The 25,139-nt window shown below is 45.3% G+C and overlaps 1 protein-coding gene across 21 annotated transcripts in view; it reads left to right on the top strand.

Moving 5' to 3' along the window:
* The window catches only part of LOC129514638 (nebulin-like), a 201,565-nt gene that overhangs the window by 155,956 nt on the left and 20,470 nt on the right, over nucleotides 1-25,139 (top strand). For 17 of the 21 annotated variants that reach the window (XM_055333376.1, XM_055333372.1, XM_055333370.1 and 14 more), the window contains exons 123-145: nucleotides 730-834; nucleotides 1,000-1,104; nucleotides 1,690-1,794; nucleotides 2,794-2,898; nucleotides 4,218-4,322; nucleotides 6,456-6,560; nucleotides 6,892-6,999; nucleotides 9,563-9,667; nucleotides 11,174-11,278; nucleotides 12,254-12,358; nucleotides 12,815-12,919; nucleotides 12,999-13,109; nucleotides 13,724-13,834; nucleotides 14,036-14,137; nucleotides 14,253-14,357; nucleotides 15,838-15,948; nucleotides 16,641-16,745; nucleotides 17,290-17,394; nucleotides 18,961-19,065; nucleotides 20,435-20,545; nucleotides 20,951-21,061; nucleotides 21,637-21,750; nucleotides 22,474-22,578. In XM_055333376.1, coding sequence (XP_055189351.1) covers nucleotides 730-834; nucleotides 1,000-1,104; nucleotides 1,690-1,794; nucleotides 2,794-2,898; nucleotides 4,218-4,322; nucleotides 6,456-6,560; nucleotides 6,892-6,999; nucleotides 9,563-9,667; nucleotides 11,174-11,278; nucleotides 12,254-12,358; nucleotides 12,815-12,919; nucleotides 12,999-13,109; nucleotides 13,724-13,834; nucleotides 14,036-14,137; nucleotides 14,253-14,357; nucleotides 15,838-15,948; nucleotides 16,641-16,745; nucleotides 17,290-17,394; nucleotides 18,961-19,065; nucleotides 20,435-20,545; nucleotides 20,951-21,061; nucleotides 21,637-21,750; nucleotides 22,474-22,578 — 2,454 coding nt within the window. Of the gene's footprint in view, nucleotides 1-729; nucleotides 835-999; nucleotides 1,105-1,689; nucleotides 1,795-2,793; nucleotides 2,899-4,217; nucleotides 4,323-4,965; nucleotides 5,071-6,455; nucleotides 6,561-6,891; nucleotides 7,000-9,562; nucleotides 9,668-11,173; nucleotides 11,279-12,253; nucleotides 12,359-12,814; nucleotides 12,920-12,998; nucleotides 13,110-13,723; nucleotides 13,835-14,035; nucleotides 14,138-14,252; nucleotides 14,358-15,837; nucleotides 15,949-16,640; nucleotides 16,746-17,289; nucleotides 17,395-18,960; nucleotides 19,066-20,434; nucleotides 20,546-20,950; nucleotides 21,062-21,636; nucleotides 21,751-22,473; nucleotides 22,579-25,139 lie in introns of all 21 variants that reach the window. The other 4 variants (XM_055333391.1, XM_055333371.1, XM_055333377.1 and 1 more) reach the window with 4 other exon arrangements.

Raw genomic sequence — 25,139 nt, forward strand, 5'->3', positions numbered from 1 at the left:
GATTATAAAATAAAATTTCAGGACTGCCTCATGGAGAAGGCATTTTGATACTTGGAGTTAGAAATTAAATCTTTCTCCTCTTGTACGTTAATAAGTCTTGAGCTGAACAGGATAGTTTACTTTCTTCCTCCTCCTAATTAGCTTTTTGTTTGCTTGAGTTTTATCTATTTATTTATTTTAAGGATTTTATTTATTTATTCATGAGAGACCCAGAGAGAGAGGCAGAGACACACAGGCAGAGGGATATGCAGGCGCCCTGTGTGGAGACTAATGTGGGACTGGATCCCAGGACCCTGGGATCACGTCCTGAGCCAAAGCCAGATGCTCAACCACTGAGCCACCCAGGTGCCCCTGCTTGCTTGAGATTTAAATAAGCTTCTTATTTAAAGTAGTTTTAGATTTACAGAAAAGTTGCAAAGATAGTACAGAGAGTTTCCATATACCCTATATCCATTTTCCCCTATTGTTAACACATTACGTTTCCATGGTACATTTGTCATGAGGGAATCCATATTGATACATAATTATTAAGTAAACTCTATATTCAGATTTCGCTAGTTGTCTGCTAATGTCCTTCTTCTCTTCCAGGATATGAAAAATGAGCTGTTTAATCTCTCCTAAATTTACTCATGGGAAAACCTGAGAGAAGACTCTAGAGTTCAAGCTTAAAAGAACTCAATTATTTAACTTGATGGATTTTCATAATCAATGTGCTGTTTCTCTTTCCAGCTACGCTACAAAGAAACATTTCAAAAGACCAAAGGAAAATATCACACTGTGAAGGATGCTCTCGACATTGTTTATCATCGCAAAGTCACAGATGACATTAGTAAAGTATGTCCCTATGTATTTCCAGTTGTGTAGGGCCTAATAACCTACCATCTTTTTTCTCTCTTTTTTTTTAAGTAGTCTTCCTTTCTTAAAACTCTAGAGAAAAGTAGACTTTGTTATATCAAAGTTGGGTAAGACTTTATAGCTGCCTTTGTGTTTTTACCACAGGTGAAATACAAGGAGAACTATATGAGTCAGTTGGGAATCTGGCTGTCCATTCCTGATCGCCCAGAGCATTTCCACCATCGGGCAGTTACTGATGCAGTCAGTGATGTGAGTCTCAAAACTTTCTGTTTTTACATATAAATTCATATTCCCATATGACTTATGAAATCAAACACTGCATAAAAACTGATTAAACACTTGGCCAGATTTTAGATCTTCTGTATGGATGTTTAAATCCCAAAAATCACTGCTAAGTAACTGAGATTTAACTTGGGGGAGAGAAAAATATATTCAAATTTATAAACCTAATTTTTCTTCCAAATGTATGATACCATAATATGGGACTAGAACTGATACACTTCCTCTAGGAAATCAATGCTCATTTCAAAATTTCAGCTCTCTGTATGAAAATATAGCTGTTGAGCTAATATACTTTCTAGGAAAAATATGCCTGTTAAAATTGAATTGCTTTAATTAGTATTAAAAATTAAAATTTCCATGTACGATACAACAATACACCATAAAATGAACAGAAATCAGTATTCCTGGAAACTACTCTTAAATGATTGTTTTAATACTTTAGAATTCTTTATACTTCAGTAGTCAGAGCTTCTATTTGCTCTGCTTGTATTGATCTTAACCTACTACTATTTAGAGATAGGTTCTTAAAATTCTTTGATGTTCTTCTCCCAGGTAAAATATAAAGAAGATCTGACCTGGCTTAGGGGCATTGGTTGCTATGCCTATGATACCCCTGACTTCACTCTGGCTGAAAAGAACAAGACTCTCTACAGCAAGGTATATCTACTTCAAGAATAAGAACTACCTGCATTTAACATATTCCAGTGCCCACAGAGAGAATTAGTACTCACAAAATGGCTTTTCATGTACCCATCTCTATCCTAGCATTTAGACCTTGTAGTTGGAGTACGTACTGAACTGTTTACTTAGGAAGTTTCTTAGTACTGTCTTCACCGACTATAGTCATTTATTTATATAATTTGAGTATGATAAAAAGTAATCTTAGTATTTGCTACCATAGCCATAACTCTAATGGCTCTTCCAGAATTTCTTCCTTACTATGTCTCTGGCCGACTAACTTTGTTAAAGTTGACATGGTAACATACATAGTGGGATGATTTTAGTCCACAAAGTTGATGTGTGACTTGAGGCAAATAACTGTTTTTTATGGCCTCATTTTCCTATTTACAAAGTAAAGAAGCTGGATGAGCTTCCCTTGAGTTTGAAATAGGAGTCAACAAATTTTTCTGAGAAGTGCCAGATAGTAGATATTTTAGACTCGTGGCCCACATTCATTCTGTTACATAGTCTTTGTTACAATCCCCTAAAATTGTTTAAAAAAAATCATGGAGTCATTTCAAAACAGATAGTGGTTTAGATGTTAGCTCACCTCTGCTTTAAAATATGATTATCTAATTACTGGAAAGTTATTTCAAATTAATGGATTAAAAATGCCTTCAAGTTCACATGGAATAAAACAAAATAAAACAATAACCCTTATAATATATAGAAACAAAGAAGAAATGGATTTGTGTTTTTGCCTAGTATGGAAGATGGATCTAGTTGACGTCTGTTCAACAAAGTATATACTGCGGGCTAGTTTTTAGGTATCCACATGGGTATACTTTTCACTGCCTTGGGAGACAAAGTAAATGTTCAGTCATTACTTGTTAGCCTCCATGAGTAAATTATCTCAGTTGTGTATAGGATAAATGACATCTCATTCTAAAGGTAATCCCAGCCTGCTCTCAAGTACCCATGTTCTGTTTTCTCTAGTATAAGTATAAAGAGGTATTTGAAAGGACGAAGTCAGATTTCAAGTATGTCGCAGATTGTCCAATCAATAAGCATTTCAAGTATGCAACGCAGTTGATGAATGAGGTATGTATGACTTGATCCAGCTAAGCCTATTAGGTTCCCTTAAGAAGTCGATGAAGTTGTTTGATTCAAACTCAATATATGAAATGACAGGAGAGTCGATTTAAATGTTGATTCAAGATAAAGATTGGAAAGCCGCTTATAATGTCACCATTTGATGGGCTCTACCAAAAGCAGAGTGAAGAGACTGTCCAGAGTGATGTGAGGACCCCACTGTCGTCATTGCCTCTGTTTGTACTAGCATAGGATAGCACAGCCCTTTGGGTGGCAAGAGGAGGAAGGTCAAGGATTTTGTTGATTTTTATCAGCTGAACTCCCTTAAACGTGATATTGTGTAGGGTTGGAAGACCCAGAAGCTCAAGGTAAATTTGGCATCCCTTAGCGAGGCCCGGAAATGGCGGTGGTTGGAAGGGCCAGCCTAAAGGGGAGAGCAGTGATTCTTGCTTTCACATATATTGCCACTGTTCCTCATACATCGGTGCAGAGAAGTATCCATTTGCACCCAAAATATCTCTTATGTTCTTATCCAGTCTTTCCTGGAACTGTTGCAATAATTTAAATTCAGCTTAAAATGGCCAAAATGAGCAAGCTATGAATTAACTTACTTTTGGATGGTTTTATATTTAATTTCCTATCCTTGGATTTTCCGTGAATTTATGTAAGTCAAAAAGCAATGTTAGAAAACTAGCAAAATGTGTTTAAAAGTAAAAATGTAGCCACAGTATATTTATTTCAATATATGAATTTTTTGTTTTTGTTATTTTAAAATTTGATTTAGTTCATTTTCAGTCGATTTCCACACGGGATGGCTAAAGAATTACTGTCAGTAGTTTCCTAGGAAGACAATCTTGATATATTTTGTTACTGTTTTAATAATTTGCAAAGGATTTCCAGGATCTTTTATAATCAAATTCACTACCATTAGAAGACTGCTAGAATTTGCCCCTGAATATGCTTTTTGAGTCTCACAGCTTTAGACAGTAAACCTGTAGCTTATCAGTGCCTTATTTAAGATATTAAGATTAAGATTTAAGATATTAAGCCTAATATTGTCAGTGGCATCACATTTAAAGATAGAAGATGCGTAAACACAAGATAGTCCAATTTTGGTGTCGTCAATCAGATCTAGCCCAAGCCCCAGCCTTCTCCAGAAGGCTGAGTTTCACTTGACTCTCTTTACCTCTGTATTACTACCCTGGATGCTTTGGAAGCCCACCCTTAGAAATGACCCGTTTCTGGCTCTCTGGAGTGTTTATCTTGGGACATTTCTGTGTAGCCTTGAAGTTGTACTCTTGCTATAATTTGATATGATGTTTGAGCAGAAAAAATACAGAGCTGATTATGAGCAGCGGAAAGATAAATACCACCTGGTAGTCGATGAGCCTAGACATCTGCTGGCTAAGATCGCAGGCGACCAGATCAGTCAGGTACTGTGATGGGGCTGGCTGGACAGCCCAGGCAGGACTGCGCTCCAGATTTCTCATGAGATGTCGTTCCGTCTGCCGCAAGGATGTCATAGGTTCTGCCTATGATATTGGGATGTTCTGTTTCAAAGTATCTGTCTAGCCACCCAAAGAGCCCACGAGCTGTTTGAGTGTGCCAGTGCATGCTCTGTGTCCTCACATGTGCGGTGGTGAAGATAAAAAGCATTTGACTATGCTAAAAAGTCATGGTAGCCGGTCCTCCCACCCTTTATTTTTCTCGAGGGTCTAATTGGAAACTGCACATTGGGTCACAAACACGAAACCAAGACACAAGTTAATGGGAGGAAGGAAGACAGAACTGCTTGGGGTCTTCTCCACTCCAGTGATGTCTTCTTCCCTGGAAGGCAGTATCGTGGGTCTAGCTCTACGGGTCCCCGTTCACCGGGTTATGGTTGCTCAGCCACGAGCATCGCGGTCATTCTATGTTGTGTTATAACATATTTAGTGTCTTCACCCGTGTGTATATTTGAGTACACAGAGTGTGTGTGCCTACATCTCTTCACTCAGAAGTGACGGGGATATAGAGCCATGTCCTCTTCTGTCTTCCTAAGTCTCTTCTGTGCTTCACTGCTCTTTGCATGAACAGAGAAAATATAAATCTAGTGCCAAGATGCTTCTGAAACAAGGATGTAATGAAATTCTGCGTCCAGATTTGTTGACTGCCCTCTACAACACACACATGTGGAGCCAGGTAATGTCTGAGACGATGTGAAAGAGAGATTGAGAAGCCTCGAGGGCACTCACTCTTATGCTTTCCTTGATTTCCTTCCCTGCTCCCTGCCTGAACTGGTTTCACAAGATAAAGCTGCATAAATATTCATTCCTTATAAATGAACTCCAGCTGGGGCCCTGTGTGGTGATGCAGCAGCTGTCATCTGTACATCATCTAGCAAGTCCTAGTAAGACTTTTTCAAACTTTGTCTCCTAATTGTATACTGTTAATTTTAATTTTTTAAACATTTACTGCAAAGAAATGGAGACCTTACAGATTGTGGATCTTAGGTAGGTTTAACGGCATCTAAAATATCTGAATAATGTTTTCATTTAATATTAGCGATCACTACAAGTGTACCAATAGGGTGGGGTCTCAGGGCAGCTCTTCAAATATGGGACGTATTTATGGCCCCTTTTGAGTTTGGTGCTAATTTGCTAGGTTATTTCCAGCATATCTGTCTTCATACTACTTGCTGGCGATGTTGCTGGTGACATTGCCTTCCTACAAGGTCAGTTGAAGGACACATCAGCACTTTTGCATCACATGCTGAAAGGAATATTTGACGCAACAACAACAAAAAAAGTGATAATTGCTTAATTTACCAAATGTTAATAAAATGCCGTAGTTCCCACATGAAAAAAGTTTTTAATCTTTTGTATTAAAACCTCATTTTATCACTTTTTTGATGCTAAATCAACACATGAAATGAGGGGCTGCGGTCTCCTTAAGAACATCTTGTTTGCCTGAACTAGTTCCTTTGTCCTGATTTGATTATCAAATAGTTGTGCATGAAATTTTGTTGCGCTCTCGTATCTGTAATGCTTGAAACAGTTTGTGTGCATGAAAAAGCTCATGTCTTGGAAATTGCAAAAATGAATGTCTTTTTAAAATGATAAATACTTTAAACCATATATACTCATTTTTCTTCATATATCTGTTTCATCTTTGACATGGATACAACCTTAAGCCATTATACATATTTGCAGCATATTATAAGTGAATCATTCCCTGTTGGAGTCCAGAGAACAAGGGTCAGGCTCTGGCTCTGGAATTCATTCTTTCTATATGTGTCCCTTAGTTAGTTTTCTTAACCTCTCTGGGCCTGAGTTTCAGATATAGACAAGCATGGAAAATATAATTTATGATCATTATTTGCCCACTCCATTACACTATTGCTATTGAATACAGTTTTATATTAAACATTTGTTAGGATTAAAAGAGAAAATATGACAACATGCCCCACATGTGTGGCTTATCTAATAGTCCTGCTGTTTGCTGTGGGTCTCTCTTGAGGAAAATTAGATTCCTTAAAGCCCTCTATTCTACTTCAAGTTAACTTGTTCTTCTCTTCTACAATTTAGATCAAGTACAGGAAAAATTATGAAAAATCAAAGGACAAATTTACCTCAATTGTGGATACTCCAGAACACCTGCGTACTACAAAAGTCAACAAACAAATTAGTGATGTAAGTGCAAGAAACACTGAATGGATTCTCAAACTCAGGGAGCATTTGGAAATGTGGAGGCACATTTTTGACTGTCACAATGTCTGGAAGATTCTACAGCCATTTAGTGGGAGGGAGGCAGGGTTATAAAATATCCTGCTGTCCTCACGACTCTTATAATGAATTTTTCCAACTAAAGTGGAAGACACCCCAATTTAAACTTTATAGAATTTTCTTTCCTTTATGCACACTCAGAAACATACAAAAATCTTTGCATTTATATTTTAAATTACATCATGTTGTAAGTTGAGATGCACAATATTATCTCCTCCTGCTTTTACTTCTCCCTCAGATACTTTACAAATTGGAATACAACAAGGCCAAACCCAGAGGCTACACAACAATCCACGACACACCCATGTTGCTGCATGTCCGAAAGGTCAAAGATGAAGTCAGCGATGTAAGTACCAGAATGGCTTTGCATCCCCTCTCATCTGGGGCTCTTTCTTACTTAATATAGTGAACCCTGAGGAATAGGTATCTATTCCTATGTAGCAATCACCTTAAAACTTAGTGGCTTGAAACAAAAATCACCCTTTTTTAAAAAAAAAAATTTTTTTTTTTGCTCATGTTTCTGTGAACTGACTAGGCACAGCTGAATGGATCCTCTGTGCCACGGGCTGTTGGCAGGCAACTGAAGCCCACGTGGGCCAGGACATCCAGGATGGCTCAGTCCCATAGCTGTCCCTGATGACAGCTGTAGGCTAGGCCGCTGACTGTTGTATAGACGGGAACCCCTGTATGTGGCCTTTCTGTGTGGTCTGTACATCTCATGGCACCGTAGAGGGTTCCAAGAGGCTGGAGTAGAAGCTTCCAGACCAGTGAAGGGCTACTCTTAGAACTAGCAAGGAGCAGCTTCCCAGCCTTGAGGATGACCTGGCTGGGAGGGGGCCCAGGCTGCTCGGGCTGGGTGGCTGGGCCTGGGGAGGCCAGCTCGTCCACTCTGGGTGGCATCTCAACAGAGGAGAGGCCCGGGCGCCAGGGACACTTGCTCCCCACTGCCACCGCGCTGTGCTAGGTACAGTGACTCACAGTGAATCCCAGATTCAAGTGATGAAGAGCTCAGTGCCACCTTGGATGAACAAATGGCAAGGTCACGTTATAGAGAAGACGGGAGGGGGCGGATTGTGGTATTGTTGAGGCCATTTTGAAAAATGCAGTGTGCCGTGAACACTGGTAATATTCTGTAAGCTTCATCTTGACTCAGAGGAACGAGATAGCCATTAAATTAGAATACTCTGAATTGGAGGAGAAATTATATTAATAAATTTTCAGATATGTAGCTAGATTCTAATTGAAAACTATCTCCATTTTAGTTTTAAAAAATAGATTAAAAATTTTAAAGAACTCCATGGCTACATGGGTACGAGGAAGAACAGCGTAAGGGCAGCTGTAGAATAGCTCACCCCTACCCCAAAGCCTTGACTATGGTTGGTGCACAGGAATTTTTTGGTAGATAAATGTTCATACTGTTGGCCCTGAGTTGCCATGAAAAATATCAAAAAACACCTAGTGTATTGTTTATGAAAGCAGAATGTATAAAATATTTTTAATATTTTTAATGGCACTTCAGATGTGAATATCACTGGTTCATAAATATCAGATAGTTTCTCTGGAGCAGCCCATTCCTTCTCACTGTGCATTTATGTGTCCATTTCTCCAGACTTTGATTATAACAATAACCAGAGATATTGATGAAAAATATGGATTACTAGCCTTTCCCCTAAAGATACTGATTATTAGGTCTATGGCAAAGTACAGACAACTATGATTTTTATGATTCTACAGGGCTTCCTTAGAACAGTTTTACTTTCACACTTAACCACGTTAAAACCTAAAATCTGGGGCCCCTGGGTGACTAAGCAGTTTAGCGCCTCCTCAGCCCAGGGCATGACCCCAGGGTCCTGGGATCAAGTCTCGCATTGGGCTGCCTGCAGGGAGCCTGCTTCTCCCTCTGCCTGAGTCTCTGCCTCTGTCTCTCTGTCTCTCATGAATAAATAAATAAAACCTAAATAAGTAAATAACCTAAAATCCTTGGGGCACCTGGGTGGCCCAGTAGGTTGAGCATGCGACTCTTGGTCTCCACCCCATTCGTGATCTCAGGATTGTGAGATCGAGCCCTCATCGGGGTCCATGCTTAGCAGGAAGTCTGCTTGAAGATTCTCTCCCTCGGCCCCTCCTTCCACTTTCTCCCTCCTTCTTGGTCTCTCTCTCAAATAAATAAGTAAAACTTAAAAAAAAAAAAAAAAGCTAAAATCCTCTGCAACAAGTAGTGAGAAGGCCCCAACAATGCCTCAGGCCCTGTATTTAAGAGTAATAGAAGGGGGTGAAGCTAGAAATGCCAGGCCCAGGATGGGGTAGGCCCGCAGAAGCCAAGCCTTCCCTGTCTGTCTGTCCCATCCAAACCCACGCATGCCCCAGCTTGCTAGGTCTGACTCTAGCAATAAGGGTAATCGATGTCCTCCATCAGTTCTTTCACTTGTTAAATACTTATTGGTACCCAGTCCTTGCCCTCAAGGGTCCAGCCCAGTGGAAGAAGACCGGTTAAGTATGTAGTTATGACATGATATGTAACAGCCATTACTGTGGGGGCGCAGATGGAGGACAAGACTAATCCCATGGGGGAGGCAGTGGGGGGAAGTTTCTCCTCCATCAGCAGTTTTCAAGGTGTTCTGAGCTTAGGATTTTCTGAGTTGGGGAAGAGACCACACACGTGGCCCTTTCAGTCAAGCCCAGGGGATGTAAATCCTATGGTGACACTGGGGAACATACCCAGTGTGTTCTGGGGGAGCTAGTTTTTAAGATCTGAGACTGGAAAGTGCATGGCTGCATTTTTTTTCTTCACAGCAGATTTAGTCCTCCTTACAAAACGTGTACTGTAGTCATGGTTTTAGTTTCTTGTTTTTTTAGTGTTTAGTAGGCTGCTATAAAAATTAACCTCGTCACTGTGCTTCCTCCCACAGCTGAAATACAAAGAAGTTTACCAAAGAAATAAGTCCAACTGCACCATTGTGCCAGATGCTGTTCACATCAAAGCAGCGAAGGATGCCTACAAGGTCAACACCAACGTAAGTTCCAGAAACCTTCCCAAGTCTAATGGGGGGATTCACCAGCTTCTGCAGGACACGTGACCTCCTTTTACGTCTCTTCTGGTGATTGAGCTCCAGTGAGTGTGGATCACGGGTTAGGCTCCAGGAACATAAATGACCCTGGAATCTAAAGGCAGCCTTTGGTTCCGAGAAGAACGGGGAAGAGCCAGGGTGGCTAACCCCATGCCCCAGGTGGCACACCCCCTCAGCTCCTCAGCTAGGTGGCCGAGAAATAGATTTAATTCTGGAAAGGTCGCATTTTGGAAGGTGTCTCATCATCTCTTCATTCCCTCCACCTTCTGTGTCTTCCTCTTGCCCTGCTCTACAACCTGCTGCTTCTGGACAGCACGCACGTTTTAGTCACTTGAGGCTGTCCAAAGTTGGCCTGTGTCTTTCGCCTGCTCAGAATTCTCTGTGCAGACGTGTGTGTGCATGTACACACGCGCGTAGGACACCTTAAAGCCTCAACCACAGAAATATTTTTGTGCATTTCGATGAGTAGAAACTTTTAAAGAATATATAAATGGTTAAAAACAGAACCATTATAACCCAATGAATGCCACGAGTGCCCAAGACAACATCTCCTAATCAGGACAGCAAATGCCTTCCGGTATGTAGGGTGGGAGGAAGCTCACAGGCGTCCGGCAGATGGATTGAGGGGTGGGCAGCAGGAGGAGCGGGTGAAAAGGCAAATGCAGCGCAGCGTCCGATACAGAACCTGGGCAGTGGGTGTAGGGCGTCCTCTAGGATTCTTGTAGGGGGAAAACTCAGGGCATTAAAAGCAAATCTCGTGAAAATCTCATCAGAAGCATGCAGATTTTATGGTAGAGCAAATTATACCTGACAAAACAGGGAGGAAAGTGGGGGAGGAAAGAAACATGCTGATACTGCAGGCTCCTCCCAGGACACTCCAGCTAAATCCGTGCGCTCCTCTGCCTCCAACTTGGCCCCAGGCAGCCAACCGCCCAGCTCGGGTGAAGGTCCGGGAAGGGCCCAGCCCCTCTGAGGCCGGTTTGCCTTCCAGCTCCACCAGTACTAGCTGCCTCCCCATGGGCATTTCGTTGAACCCTCTGGATGGTTTCGGGCAGTTGCAAAGATTGAAGAGGTGGGAGTGGTGAGGCTCAGGAAAGTGCCTGGTGTTCAGGAAACACTGGGAGTTTATGATGTAAACGGGAGCAAGCCTGCGTTTAGGTACAAGTTAAGTCCTTGGCTCTGAAGATGGTAAAGCCATGGGCGGAGGGGGGCGTACAGTCATTTCACCCCCAGGCCTTTGACATGTGTAGCCCCTGTTGTGAGACCTCACGGTCCCCCGAAATGACCTAAGTGGCTGACCGGTCGCACCACTTGCACGGAAGTGTTGACCCAGGCTCCGTCCTGCGCCCGTGGGTCGTGGCCGCATGCAATGCAGGCCACGTCCTTCTGCCACGCGCGGTTCCGAACCCAGCCCCTGAAAGGAATGGTTTCTCTCCACCTCGTTCCACGCAGCTGGACTACAAGAAGCAGTACGAAGCCAACAAGGCCCACTGGAGGTGGACCCCTGATCGGCCAGACTTCATCCAGGCCGCCAAGTCCTCCCTGCAGCAGAGCGATGTGAGACGGGGCACAGTCAGGCAGGGGCTCACCTGGAGGGGAGCACGGAGAGGCCTTTCCAGGGCTGCAGGAGCCCCTAGCTCACCTGTGCTCGGGGGGGGGGGGGGGGGGGTAGGGGGCTCGACCTTCCTCCACCGGCCTCCCAGCTGGGCCTTGCACCTGCTTCACAGTCCTAGGGGGAATGGGGTGAGCAGGCCGTGGGGGAGTCCTGACCGCGGGGCTGGGGAGTGATGTGGGGTGAACAGGCGGGGGGGGGGATGTCCTGGCTGCAGGGTTGTGGGGGGACTGGGAGTGAGCAGGCCAGATGGGGTGGGGTCCTGGCTGTGGGGCTGGGGGGGATGGGGGTGAGCAAGCTGGGGGGAGGGTCCTGGCTGTGGGGCTGGGGGGGATGGGGGTGAGCAAGCTGGAGGGAGGATCCTGGCTGTGGGGCTGGGGGGGATGGGGGTGAGCAAGCCGGGGGGGGGGTCCTGGCTGTGGGGCTGGAGGGGATGGGGGGAAAGCAGGCCGGGGGGATGGGGGTGAGCAGGCCAGATGGGGTGGGGTCCTGGCTGTGGGGCTGGGGGGGATGGGGGTGAGCAAGCCGGGGGGGGTTCCTGGCTGTGGGGCTGGAGGGGATGGGGGAAAGCAGGCCAGGGGGATGTGGGGGGGATGGGGGTGAGCAGGCCGGATGGGGTGGGGTCCTGGCTGTGGGGCTGGGGGGGGATGGGGGTGAGCAAGCCAGGGGGGGTCCTGGCTGTGGGGCTGGAGGGGATGGGGGGAAAGCAGGCCGGGGGGATGTGGGGAGGATGGGGGTAAGCAGGTGTGGGGCTGGGGGGGTAGGGGGTGAGCAGGCTAGGAGGGTTCCTGGCTGGGGGGAGTGCCCGGAAGCCTCTGCCCCATTTCAGCAGCAAGTCCCCACAGTGCCCTGGAAGGGAGGGACCCCTACAGATTAAATTAACCGCCGGCTTCCCCGTCGGCCTCTATTCTGTCTTTCAGTTTGAGTACAAGCTGGACCGAGAATTCCTTAAGGGCTGCAAACTGTCTGTGACCGACGACAAAGACATGGTGCTGGCCCTGAGGAATTCCGTGATAGAGAGTGACGTAAGTACCAGGGCCGTGCCCCTGGGAGGGACACAGGTGCTGCTGCACCATCGCAAGTGGGCCCTGGCCCCGGGGCACTGGCCACACAGTGGCACAGCAGGGCCGCGGGTGGCCGCCCTCCAGGGACACGGAGGTGCAGCAGGGCTGGGGCCGGAGCCCCACTGCCTTCCCCAAGGGACGCTGCTTCCGTGGGGCTGTACGCTTCCCGCATCCCCAGGTGTCCGCTGGCTCCACAGAGCCCTCCGAACCTGGGCCAGGCCCGCTTGCCTGCTAGGAAGGCCCCACTGCAAGAGCCGAAGTCTCCGCGGTGTGTTCCCCGAGGTTCCCATGTTGCAGCCTTGAGCGAGTCCCACGTGGGCTGTGTCCGTGGTTCCGTGTCCTGAGCTCTACCCAGGGCTCGGGGACCGAACACACACCCACGGGCCAGGGACCAAAGCAGGATTCTACCCCCTGCAGCTGAAATACAAAGAGAAGCACGTCAAGGAACGAGGGTCCTGCCACGCCGTGCCTGACACTCCTCAGATCCTCCTGGCGAAGACCGTCAGCGGCCTGGTGTCCGAGGTACCCACCCCCCTGCGGCCCCCTCCCCCGGCCAGGCCCCAGGCACACACCCTAACAGGTCCTCTGTGGGTTCCCGCAGAACAAGTACAAGGACTACGTCAAGAAGCACTTGGCCCAGGGCTCGTACACAACACTGCCAGAGACCAGGGACACCATCCATGTCAAGGAAGTGACCAAGCACGTCAGCGACGTAAGTGCCCAGCTGCGGGCCCGTGGTACCTCAGGATCCGGGCCAACCCGGCACAAGCTCTTGGCTGCAAGAGCTTTCGTGTGTGGCACGTGGCCCTCACCACTGTCGGTGCCGCTGTGTCCATGGAGGGCCCGGCATTACAAGGCCTCCCGCGGCGGCGGGACGGGTCATCCACAGCGTAGGGTGTTAGCAGCCCAGCGTTGAGACGAGGACGCGTTGCTGAGTAACAGCGGCCTCTCTACCCTTAAGCTGCTGAACGGTCTTAGAGAAGTAAAATCCCCGTCGTCCTCCGTCCTTAGCAATAATACTTCGATAATCTTGCTATTGTATTTTTATGAGCCCTCTTTGGTTCTATGTATTTTGTAAAGCTGGAAATGGTCAATGAAAGAGTCTGTTGGCTTGCAGTCAGTTCTCCAAAGGTCTCTGTGTTTCAAGCGTTGGGTTCCAGGGCAGAAATGACAAGGAGGAGCTAGATTATGGACCAGAGGCCTGGGTTCCAGACTGATGTCAAAATGGGGGCCGTGCTTTTTCCTGGAGATCTCACAGGTCTTCAAGTTAAAACGGTTCTTTTCCCGGATTCCTCTTCTCACACAAGTACTTCTGGCTCTGTTTAGACAAATTACAAAAAGAAGTTTGTCAAGGAGAAAGGAAAATCCAACTACTCCATCATGCTGGAGCCCCCAGATGTGAAACATGCTATGGAGGTGGCCAAGAAGCAGAGCAATGTAAGTTCCCTCTGTCTACACTCCCAGGGGTCCCATTGAGCCAGTGGATCCCAAATTGGTGCATACCAGGCCTCCAGTGGGTGGTAGTTTTAAAATTTGGTTTGATTTTAATAAAAAAGTTCCTTTGTGTTCGATGAGGACTCTTTCAAAGACAGCATGTCTCCCACACGTGAGTAAACATTTCTTTCTCTCTAAATAAAGGTTGCTTACAAAAAAGATGCCAAAGAAAACCTGCATTACACCACGGTGGCTGACCGGCCAGACATCAAGAAGGCCACGCAGGCAGCCAAACAGGCCAGTGAGGTAAGCGTGGGGTTGAAATGTCCCTGCTGCCCAGAAGTCCCTCTAGAACTGCCCCCAGGTTGTACAAGGCCCACCTCTTAGAACGAGTTGCCCATTTCGGTTGTCTTTGATGCAGGTGGAGTACAGAGCCAAGCACCGCAAGGAAGGCAGCCATGGGCTGAGCATGCTTGGTCGCCCAGACATCGAAATGGCCAAGAAGGCAGCCAAGCTGAGCAGCCAGGTAATAATACAGATGGGCGGTTGGCCGCTCTCATGTGACACACCTTGCAGGAAGGCGTGACCCCCACCATGGAAGTGCAGAAGCAGCAACAGAAGAGATGCTCAGGCTTTGATGGGCTCTCCTGAGCTTTGACAAGTGAGAGGGTTCGAGTGGGCCTTCTCTCCTGTCCCTCTCGGACATCCGCAGGCTCTGCTCATTCTCCGCTCCTCCATCTGTTGGGGTGTCTCTAGATGTCTCTGTGCTTCACTGTCTTCGTGGAGCAAACACATCAGCCTGCGAGGTCCTGCTGGAGCCTCAGGCAGTGAGATTACATTCCAGGGGCGGGATTCATACCTGAGTCACCTGTGGGAACTTAACAGGCGCGAGTTGTGACATTCCAACTTCTAGAACCCAACCAGATGCAGTCCCCTTTATTCTTCATGCAGCATCCGTATATTGCATGACTGCGCTCGGAACTAGGGGGTGAACTGACCTCCTCAGGCTTGACGTCCGTGGATAAATAAACACAGTTTGGGGTGTGTCCATGGTGCTGAGGGGAAATGCCTTGTCCTGTTGAATTTTCCCATAAGTCATCTTCAGCTGTTTTACCTGTTTACCTGTTCTCCCTTTCATTCAATGAAATCACATTGATCAAGTCCACTCTGTCTTCCTACCTCTCAGTGCCCCGTGATTATTTCATGACCCGCATTTCTCGTCCTAAGTGAAACCTGAGATGCGGAGAAGCTTTACTTCCTGTGGAAGGCTCGCCTCGGGGTTATAGCTTCTCCGTGTGGCCCCGGGCCCAGGGCTTCCTTACGTGTGGGCCTCCCCCATCCTGATGTCCCCATCTGATGATGCTTGGGGAGAATACTGCAGAGGCGCAGGGCCACATCTTACAACACCTCTGTGATGAGGCCTTTGAAGAACACGAATATACTCCTCAGTGATGTAAGACTGACCCCAGCAAGCTAGCACCTCTCTCTCTCATCTGCCTTCTTGACCTTACCCCCAGGGGACTGACCAAGGTCACACTCTTTTCTGTTGATTTTGTGTTGGAACATGTCGAATGCTATAGAACTTTGTGGAAGGATCTACTTTTGTGCACACCCATCCCCTCCCTCTAGAACATGCCACTTGGAACAGGGTCCAAAGGCTCCAAATTAAATTCATGAGGTCGCTGAAGGTAGCCTAAAGCCTTTAGCCTTTTCCACTTACTTTTATTTTGCATTAAAAAGAGGTGGTTATCTTTCCCACTCCTGGATAATATAAAAATGAGCAAGGCAAATACGATAGCGCCCAGTCCTATTCCCGACTGCGTGTTGCCCCAACGCAACTACTGGTTATGTTAACTATTACTTTTAAGAGTATCCTAGTGTGGATAATAAGTTATATGATTGCTTTATATGTAACATATTCTTTTCTATTTCTAGTTCCTCTATTTCTCAGTTTTTGAGTTTAATTGATGTTGAGAAATAATTTGGAGTTTTGCATTTGCTGTTAGGTTAAATACCGAGAAAATTTCAACAAAGAGAAGGGCAAAACACCGAAATACAACCCAAAAGACAGCCAGCTCTACAAAGTCATGAAAGATGCTAACAATCTCGCAAGTGAGGTATGGTGTGTTTGTTTTCTCTAATTGGGGTAAAATATATAACGCAAAATTTGCCATTTTAACTATTTCTAAATGTGCAGTTGACGGGCCCCTGGCTGGCTCAGTCAGGAGAGCGTAAGACTCTTGATCTCGGGGGTCGTGACTTTGAGCCCGACGTTGGGCGCAGAGATTGCTAACATAAACAAATAGACGTACTGCTGAGTGGCATCGATCACACTTACAGTGCTGTCCAGCTACCGCCATTACTTCCATCTCCCCAAAGAGAAATTCTACACCTCTTAAGCCCTAGCTCTCCACTTCCCTCTCCCCACAGCCTCTGTAACCTCGATAACTACTTTGTGAGTTCGCCTACTAGAGAATCTGACATCACTGGAATCATACAACACTTGTCCTTTTGTCTGTCTGGCTCAGTTGACTTAGCATAATGTTTTCAGGGTTCACCCCTGTCGAAGCATTTGTCAGACCTACATCTCCTCTTGTGACTCAGCCACATCCCGTGGTGTGTGCCCGCTGATTCATCTGCTGATGGACACCCGAGTTGTTTCTGCTTTTGAGCTACTGTGAACGAGGCGTGTGGCCCTTCCTCCCCATCTCCAGCCTGCATGTCGGGAGGGGGGTCTTACCATGGCTTCTGTTAGTACTGTTTTCCGGTCCCCATTCATGTGATTTCACTCTTACTGCTTCACACGCAGGTGAAATATAAGGCCGACCTGAAGAAACTTCACAAGCCTGTGACTGACATGAAGGAATCGCTGATAATGAACCATGTGCTGAATACAAGCCAGCTTGCCAGTTCTGTAAGCTCAGTCGTTTGCTCCAGAACCAGCGTGTTTCACCCGTGTGCAGCTGAACTCCGGTGCTGCGCTTACTACATACTTCTGTCCCCTTCTCTGCTCCTGGGACACTAGATTTACTTTGTTTGAGTGCATTTTTCCAAATTACAACATTCGTCTATCAACTCCCCATGGACTGTGACCCCTCTCAGAATAGAAAAATGCTTTTATTCTTAAAATATTTAAACTTTTTATTTTCCAGTTAACAAAAGCCCTTCTCTCCTTCTAAGGACATAGAATCATGGTTTGGAATAATATCTTTCACTTCTTGATTTTTAAAACCTCCTTTGAATATGCCATGTATCACAGTGTTTACCATCCTTTATTCACTGTCAGTACTGAATGTGGGTCTCCCTCCTTTGATGTGGTTTTGTAACCCCCCACTTAGTGTTTGCTGGTTTTAGTTTGGTCTTGATGCTGCTGCTGTGTAAATGTCTAACCTTACGAGGAAAAGCAGAAATGCTGAGCAGCTTTCCACCAATGTCCCTTTTCGCCCTCTTCCCCTCAGTACCAGTACAAGAAGAACTATGAGAAGAGTAAAGGGCACTACCACACGATACCTGACAATCTGGAGCAGCTTCATCTAAAGGAGGCCACAGAATTACAGAGCATAGTAAGTCACTCAGGACCTTTTCCTGATGCATACTCAGTGGCAGTGTCAACAATGTACCTGAATTCATCTCAGATTGGTAGTTACAGTTTTAGTAACCATTGCTGGACGGAAATGTCCAAAGACATAAGGGAGCTTGGGGGGCCCCTGGGTGGCTCAGTGGTTGAGCACCTGCCTTCAGCTCAGGGCGTGACCCCAGGGCCCCAGGATTGAGTCCCACGTCGGGCTCCCTGCAAGGAGCCTGCTTCTCCCTCTGCCTGTGTCTCTGCCTCTCTCTGTGTGTCTCTCATGAGCAAATAAATAAAATCTTTTTTTTTAAGGTATAAGGGAGCTTGGAATTTAGCAGCATTTTGAAATAAAATTTTATACTATAAAAACAGCATCAGCACATATTAGAGAAATAGTGCTTGTACACTGCAGTGTGTGTTATTCAGATCACTGACAGGGGCGGGAAGCATGAAGATTGTTTTACAAGAAGGGGGACAGAGCCCTTCCAGTAACCCCAGTGCTCTCATGGGTCAGCACCCCCACTTGGGAAGCCTTGCAATGGTGTGATAGCCTTAGGATTTTGAGCAGAGAAGTGACATGATTGGACCTACCACTGTAGTATCTGGGTACTTAAGGAATTGAAAATTGTAAAATAATTAAGACTCTCAAAAGAAAGGACTCCGAGAAGGAGTTTGCTATCATATAACTTATTTAGGTCTCCTGTTGGGCATTAACTGAGAGGGCTGACTAGGAGTGTCTTCATGTCAGCTGTGAAGCAGCCCGTGCCCCCCAGGTCTCTATTTTCAGCAAGATTGCTGAGATGGAGCATTGCCATGAAGATGCTGTATGAACAAGGGCCTCTGCCTCTCTGACTTTCCATTTCTGAATATCTGTGGGCTGCCCCCAGTCCTAATCATGTGGCTGCAACCTCCTTTGGATTGGGACATGTATTTGTAATGATGAGAACATTGTATTTGTGAAATTGCACTGGGGCTCTTTTGAGAATGCCAGATTTATTAGTCGGTTGGCATATAAACTAGTTCTCATCTTTATATGAACTTTTATTGGCTGCATTGAATATGTGGTCACATATTCAATGGTTGGGTTGTGACCTAGATTCAGTTATTGACATATAAAGAAAGTTGTATGTGTTATCTCTCAAATTGAGACCCCAGGTCTCCAATAAAAGTCCTCATGGAAGAAAAACTGGAAATATTTCTTAGAAATATTGACAGATGCTGCGGTTACACCATTCACATCTACACGTATCCGATCTTGGCCGACCTTCTCTGATGGGTGACTTGCCCACTGCATTTCCTTACCTCAGCCTTTCTCTCAGCTGGTTCTTCTGCAGTAATCCTTTGTCTCCTTGAGCACAAATCCTGATTCTGCCTTGCAGACAGTAACAGTGTTTTCTCCCAGGCAACAGGTTCTAGATCTGAAACACAACAGGAACCTGTTTTGAGTGACAGTGAAATGCCACCCAAATGGACTAACGTAGCAGTTAAATAATACTATCCCTAAACTGGTCTCTGAGAATTGACCAGAGGAGATCTATCTAATAAAGCTTTTCCCCACTAGGTGAAATACAAAGAAAAGTATGAAAAGGAACGAGGAAAGCCAATGTTGGACTTTGAAACACCAACGTACATCACCGCCAAAGAGTCTCAGCAGATGCAAAGTGGCGTAAGTCCTAAAGAATACACCACACGAGAAATATACCATCGAGCTGTTAAAAACAAGCTCTGCACACACATGTCTCCAGCCTTCTGTTCTGGTTGTAGGTCATGGAACTTTTTAACCTGTGGTCACTAAAATTTTTCCATCTCAGAAATCTTATGGTTTGATTATACTAAACGTTCTGAATAGTAAATATTTACCATAAATGTTTTATTTCAACTCTCATTTTCATAGCATTAGAATATTACAAGCTATTCTTTGAAACAAATTATATTGAATGTGATATGGATTTGTCTCTGATAAATGAAAAGTTTCCTCTGCATAGACCTGACCCACCATTGGCTTTCGATTGCTCTTAATAGGAAGTTCCAAGCCAAACAAAAGAGTAATGATCAAGATGTTTATCAAAATATCAGATGTCAAGATGCCATATTTGCTATTTTAGAAATGTATAGAGAAGCATCTAAAAAATTTTTTTTTCCCTTTTTAACCAACAGCAGAAAAGAATGGAATCTTATTTTGAATTTTAGGAAGTCTGTTTTCGTTGGGAAACACTTACATTGGACTGCTTTTTACCTCTCCTTCATGGGGCATATCTCCAACTATAAAGATAAATGGCTGTTAATAAAGTACCACTTTGTGGCGCTTTCTGGTGCAAAGAAGTCCAAATAATGAAAAGTTTAACATAGTCTTAGAACTTTTCTGTAAATTTAAAATTCTATCAATTAAAAATTATAGAAATGGGGTTCCAACATTTATTCCAAGTCCCCAGTGAGATTACCTAGTCCAGGGATTGGAGAGGAGATGGGGGAGGGGGGAGGTTGTGACTTTCTCAATGGAAGACAAAATCATAGGATTTTTCCATTTTATTGTCCACCATGTCTATTCAGAGATTAAAAATAATAAATCATGATTATGAAAAGGGCCAAATTTGCATTTCTTGCTGTCAGGTCCTTCTTTCTCTGCATTGTTATTTTGCCCTTACTTATTTTTAGTTCGGGAGTAAAATCTTTTGTTGCCTCAGGAGAGATGACAATGAATTCAGAGTCTTGGTGGCACCTATGTCCTTCCACTGTCCTTCCCTGTTGTGAGACGTCGGTGGGGCAGCAGCACCAGCTGCGTGTTAGACATTTGAATGAGCCTAACAAAGCTGCTCCACCCCTGAGTCTCCTTGAGGCTGTTTGTTGTAGACAACATATTTCCAGAACAATCAGACACCTTTCAAATATGTGACCTTTAGCAAAACGATGATCCAGTTAAGGGACCATACGTGGAAGAACAATGTTGTGATTTTTTTTTTCTTCCTAGGTTTGAGAAATGAGTTGTAATAAAGATTCTTTTTTTTAATTTCTGTTTTCCTTCCCACTCACATTAGAAAGAATATAGGAAAGAGTATGAAGAGTCTATTAAAGGCAGAAACCTGACGGGCCTGGAGGTCACGCCAGCTTTATTACATGTCAAATATGCAACCAAAATAGCCAGCGAGGTAGTGCCCACTTGGTCTCTTCTTTCCCTCTTGATCCCAATAAATGCACTAATGACGCTCATCAATGTGTTCCTTCTACCATTTTCATCACCATCTAACTTCTGTGGGTTTCAAGTTGGGTTCACATGTGTTTGGTATTACCACCTAGTGTCTCACCGGGATTAATTCTTCTCATTTTTTAATTGAATACCTAATGAAATGTGCTTACCTTAGCATCCTATTAATGACTAGCTCCTTATTTAATATTAACTGTTGAAGCTGATTCCCTGCCTTTATGCATATCTTTAATCACTAAACTGTAACTACTTAAAATTGGAAGGGGTTCTTTTGTCTTTGGGCTCTTCACCTAAGAAGAACAATCCAGGCTTTCTTGTCAGTGGTATTTGCTTTTATTTTGTGATACAGAAAGAATACAGGAAAGATCTAGAGGAAAGCATCCGCGGGAAGGGTCTCAGTGAAATGGAAGACACACCTGACATGCTGAGAGCAAAGAACGCCACTCAAATCCTCAATGAGGTGGGCCCGCAGCCAACTGCATGCATGTAGTTAAGAGAGCAGCTTCTCCTTCCTAGCAAGTTACACAAAAAAAGAGAAGAGGGAAAAAGGATTTTTAATTTCAAATTCCATATCCAACATGATTATTAACTGTTAAATAAAATAGATCTCAATGTCTGATGAGTTGCTATTGTAACAGTTTGTGTCTAGTGGCTACCATAATCTGTTATTTATCTAGTAGTATTTGATTTAACCATGATCCATTGGGTGTCCTCACTTAAACTAAAACACCACATTGCAATATTGTACCCCTAAGTTCAACACTAGTTATGGAGCAAACCAGATTTAAAATTTCCATTTTACTTTGATTTTCTAAGTAGAGAATGCTAAAAAGTATTCAGAATGAAGCCTTACGTGTTACCACGAGTAGAATCGTTTCCTGAAATGGGTTTCTCTGGTCACTGCTGCATCTGACCACAGGGAATGGCAAAGGTGACCAGCAACCAAGTAGTGGTGTATTATGTGGAATCACATAGTCACTGTGTATTTACCACCCAGTTGTGGAAATTAGGTAACTCGTTTCAATGCTACTACAGAAAGAATATAAGAGAGACTTGGAGCTGGAAGTCAAAGGAAGAGGCCTGAATGCCATGGCCAATGAAACTCCCGACTTCATGAGGGCCAGGAATGCTACTGATATTGCCAGTCAGGTCAGTGGTTCTATTGGTGTCAATCTTTAAAAAAAAAAAAATTGATTACAGGGACATGATGTTGTCCTTCTATTATTTTACTTGGTTGGTTGACAGTCATATGTGTATAGTGGCATTTTTAACCATCTGTCTGGTGGAATCCATTCTGGAGCAGGGACCCTCTTTACATCTGTCTTTCTGAGTCTATGGCAACAGAAGACATTCAGAGAAAAAGGCAGGAGTCGGGGAGCTTGAGGCTGGGGCAGATTCAGATATCCTGGTCTTGTTTTTAGTCAATACACCCCCCGCCGGCCCCAGCAGTCAGCACCAAGAATTCCTTGCTTAGAACATTTTGGGAGTTCTTTCTTTCCCTCCTTTCAAGACCTAAATATAAAAGGTAGTTTTTAACATCCCACATTGTTTTTTGTCCAGCTCCCAGCTCTTAACATATGTGAAGAATCCCCACCTCACTATCTGTTGATTATCTGGTTCCTTTCCCACTACTTCTCTCCTCCCCTCCTCCCCAGCCCCTAGATACTAGATAGTAGATCTTTCCACAATCCGGACTCAACCTTTCTGAATCTCACTCTTTAGTATAAAGCTATGAACACAATAGGAAAAATATATATAGAGAGAGCCTCAAATGAATGAACCCCTTTGGAAAAGAAATACCACTTCTCAATTAAATGAAACCAAATATATACATGGTAGACATTTACCCAAGTGTTGGGTGTTCTTTTGCAGATTAAGTATAAGCAGTCAGCAGAAATGGAGAAAGCCAATTTCACTTCTGTGGTTGATACTCCGGAGATCATTCATGCCCAGCAAGTCAAGAACCTTTCAAGCCAGGTAAGGATGTTCATCTCAGTATTACTCCTAGACCCCAAGCATGAAGAGTAAGTCTTTCCACTAACACCTAAGTAGGCTCTTTCAAGTCACAGTGTTGCCCAGTAAAGGAGGAAGGGTTCATCTGTGATGCAAGTTTGAGTCAGAGGTGAGGTTTCTGTATCAAAACTAATGGAGACTGTATGAGGGAACTTGAAGGTACTGAAGAACTCTTACTTGGTACCATGCGTGGTAATGAATCAATATTTGAACATGTAAAATCTCCTATATTGTGGATGTAAGATGTGTGTGCAACTCTGGAAGAAACAAAGTAGACATCCCATATCAGGATTACCAGTCTCCTCAATCAGATTGACCTATGTCATCAACAGCAACCAGGCAATCTAACCCTGGTTCGTGAGGGATAACTCTGAGCAATGAGGGAAAGTACGATGTTCTTTATACAGCAGGATCTACCCTTGTTTGTTTTGATACTTGGTGATATCAGGGATGTGCAATTTAAGTAGCTTCAGATTAGAATTTTTGCTTGTCTTCTGAGTCGTGAGCTACAAAGCTATAGTGACCTGACCAGGCTGTGCTTTATAAACACTTGGGAATGTCGTTTTCCTGGCCCCACCTTGGAATTTTGAAGCTAATGAGCCTGATGTAGGCCCGGGACATCTGTTTTTGTTTGTTGATTTGTTGGTTGGTGTGTGTGTGTGTTTTAAATCTTCACAGGTGATCTGTCAATGGCCAGTTGGATTAGGGGAATCATGGGTTTAAATCCTTCATTAACGACATGTAATTTTAAAATAAATATACCGACCTTTTATATTTAGGTCTTGAAAGGAGGGAAAGAAAGAACTCCCAAAATGTTCTAAATAAAACTAGACATGAAAAAATAGTTATCACTGGAGAATGGTTTATTTAAGAAACAGATATATTCAAAAGGAAAAATGAACCTTTTTGGAGGGATGGGGAAGCATTTTATTACCAAAATTATCTGGGACCCAAACTACCAGGTGGTGTTCATTGAGGGAGGCCAGCATTCTTGAGGCTGAGAGAGGCTTGCCAGCCACATGGCCCTGAGCCTTTGGAGCCAGTCCTTAAGGAAAACCGCAGAGTGCAGGCCTTACTCTCTTGGAGCTTTCCTCAGCCTAGTTCCTCAAGTCCTAGGATATGGCCAGGCAGGTGTCTTCCTTCCCAATTTAGATGAGTGGTTCCCTTTGAGTGACGTAGGGGCGCTGGTGCTTTCTACAAAACTGCTGCTCGGTTTTCAGTGAAAAGTAGGTATTTTATAACCTCCAAGTCTCGTCCTGGGGGTTAATGCAAGCAGTGTGAATGGGCCTACAAATTTAGGGTAATATACTGAGTATTTTCTAATGCCAGGGGTCCAGGACTCAGAACACCCCCAGGTTCCAAGTACCAACTCAGCACCCTCCTAGGGTCTAGCACTAGCTCAGCAAACCAGGACAGGCAGCTTCTGCTTAACCTTAAGAAAATGAAAAGAAAAGGAGGTCTAACCCCCCCCCCCTCCGGACAGGCCCGTGAGAACTGTTTGCCTTACGTTTGCATAACTAAGAGGAGTCATTCAGGGGATTTTTTTCCTGAATAAGGAAAGTGGTGAACAATTCTTTCCTTCCAGAAATTTTTGTTTTAACTGGCTTCCCGTTCAAAGTCTAAGCTGAAATCTCTTATTGGTTCTTTGTTATCTCTGAGGAGACTGAATCTCTCAGCCGTAAATGTAATTCGTGATTTGCACACGGTAGTTTAGGTGAAGGGGACCTAGAGAGTGGTTTTATCCCCTGGCAACAGTAGCTGGGTTCCTCAGCCCTCCCCGCCCCAACTTCCCCGAAAGGAGGGAGACCCTGGAGCCACATAAAGCTGGGAGACCAGTGAAAGGACGGCAGCAAAGGGCCATCGGCTCCAGGGCAGAGTCGGTGCTCAGCCTCCCAGCCGAGTGGAGGAGAGTGGGGTCAGCGCGGGGCCGGCGGGGCTGGCCCAGAGCCCCCGCGTGGCCCCCAGGCGCCAGGCGGAGTCTCATGCCTGCAGGCCCCGAACCTGGCCACAGATGCCTGGGCTGCAGCAGAACCAAGGCGATGGAGGCCGCAGCTTAGGGGGTGGGGGGCGAGACGCTCCGGTGGGTGCAGCCCTCCCGTGTGCTCAGGGCTCCTGTGGCCACGTGGGCCCCACAGGCTTCGTGGGGCAGACGCCTGGGGCCTCCGCAGCCCGTCGGCCGGATGACGGCCGGCTTAGGCCATGGCCGCGGGTGAGTCGTCGCAGGGGCCCCGGGCCTGTGTCGTGGAGACCCCAGTGCTGCGGGGCCACAGTTGCCCGTGCCTGCTGCTCCTCCTGCCGCTTGGGTCCTGAGGCCAGCATCCCCCAGCACAGCTGTTGGCAGCTCAGGGAGAACCTTCCCATCACCCGCTAAGGCCAGCGTTAGAGAGGCCTGTTGGAGCCTCTTAACCTCCTGCTCTGCTCCACCTGCCGTGGGGAGTCTGGCCCCTAACTAAGGGCTGGGCGTCCAGCTCACAGGAGGTACCTCGCTGCCAGGAGCCTGCTAGTCTGTCACCTTCCTGCTGTGG

This window comes from Nyctereutes procyonoides, unplaced genomic scaffold (assembly GCF_905146905.1).
Source record: "Nyctereutes procyonoides isolate TBG_1078 unplaced genomic scaffold, NYPRO_anot_genome, whole genome shotgun sequence".
NCBI classification, from domain to species: Eukaryota; Metazoa; Chordata; class Mammalia; order Carnivora; family Canidae; genus Nyctereutes; species Nyctereutes procyonoides.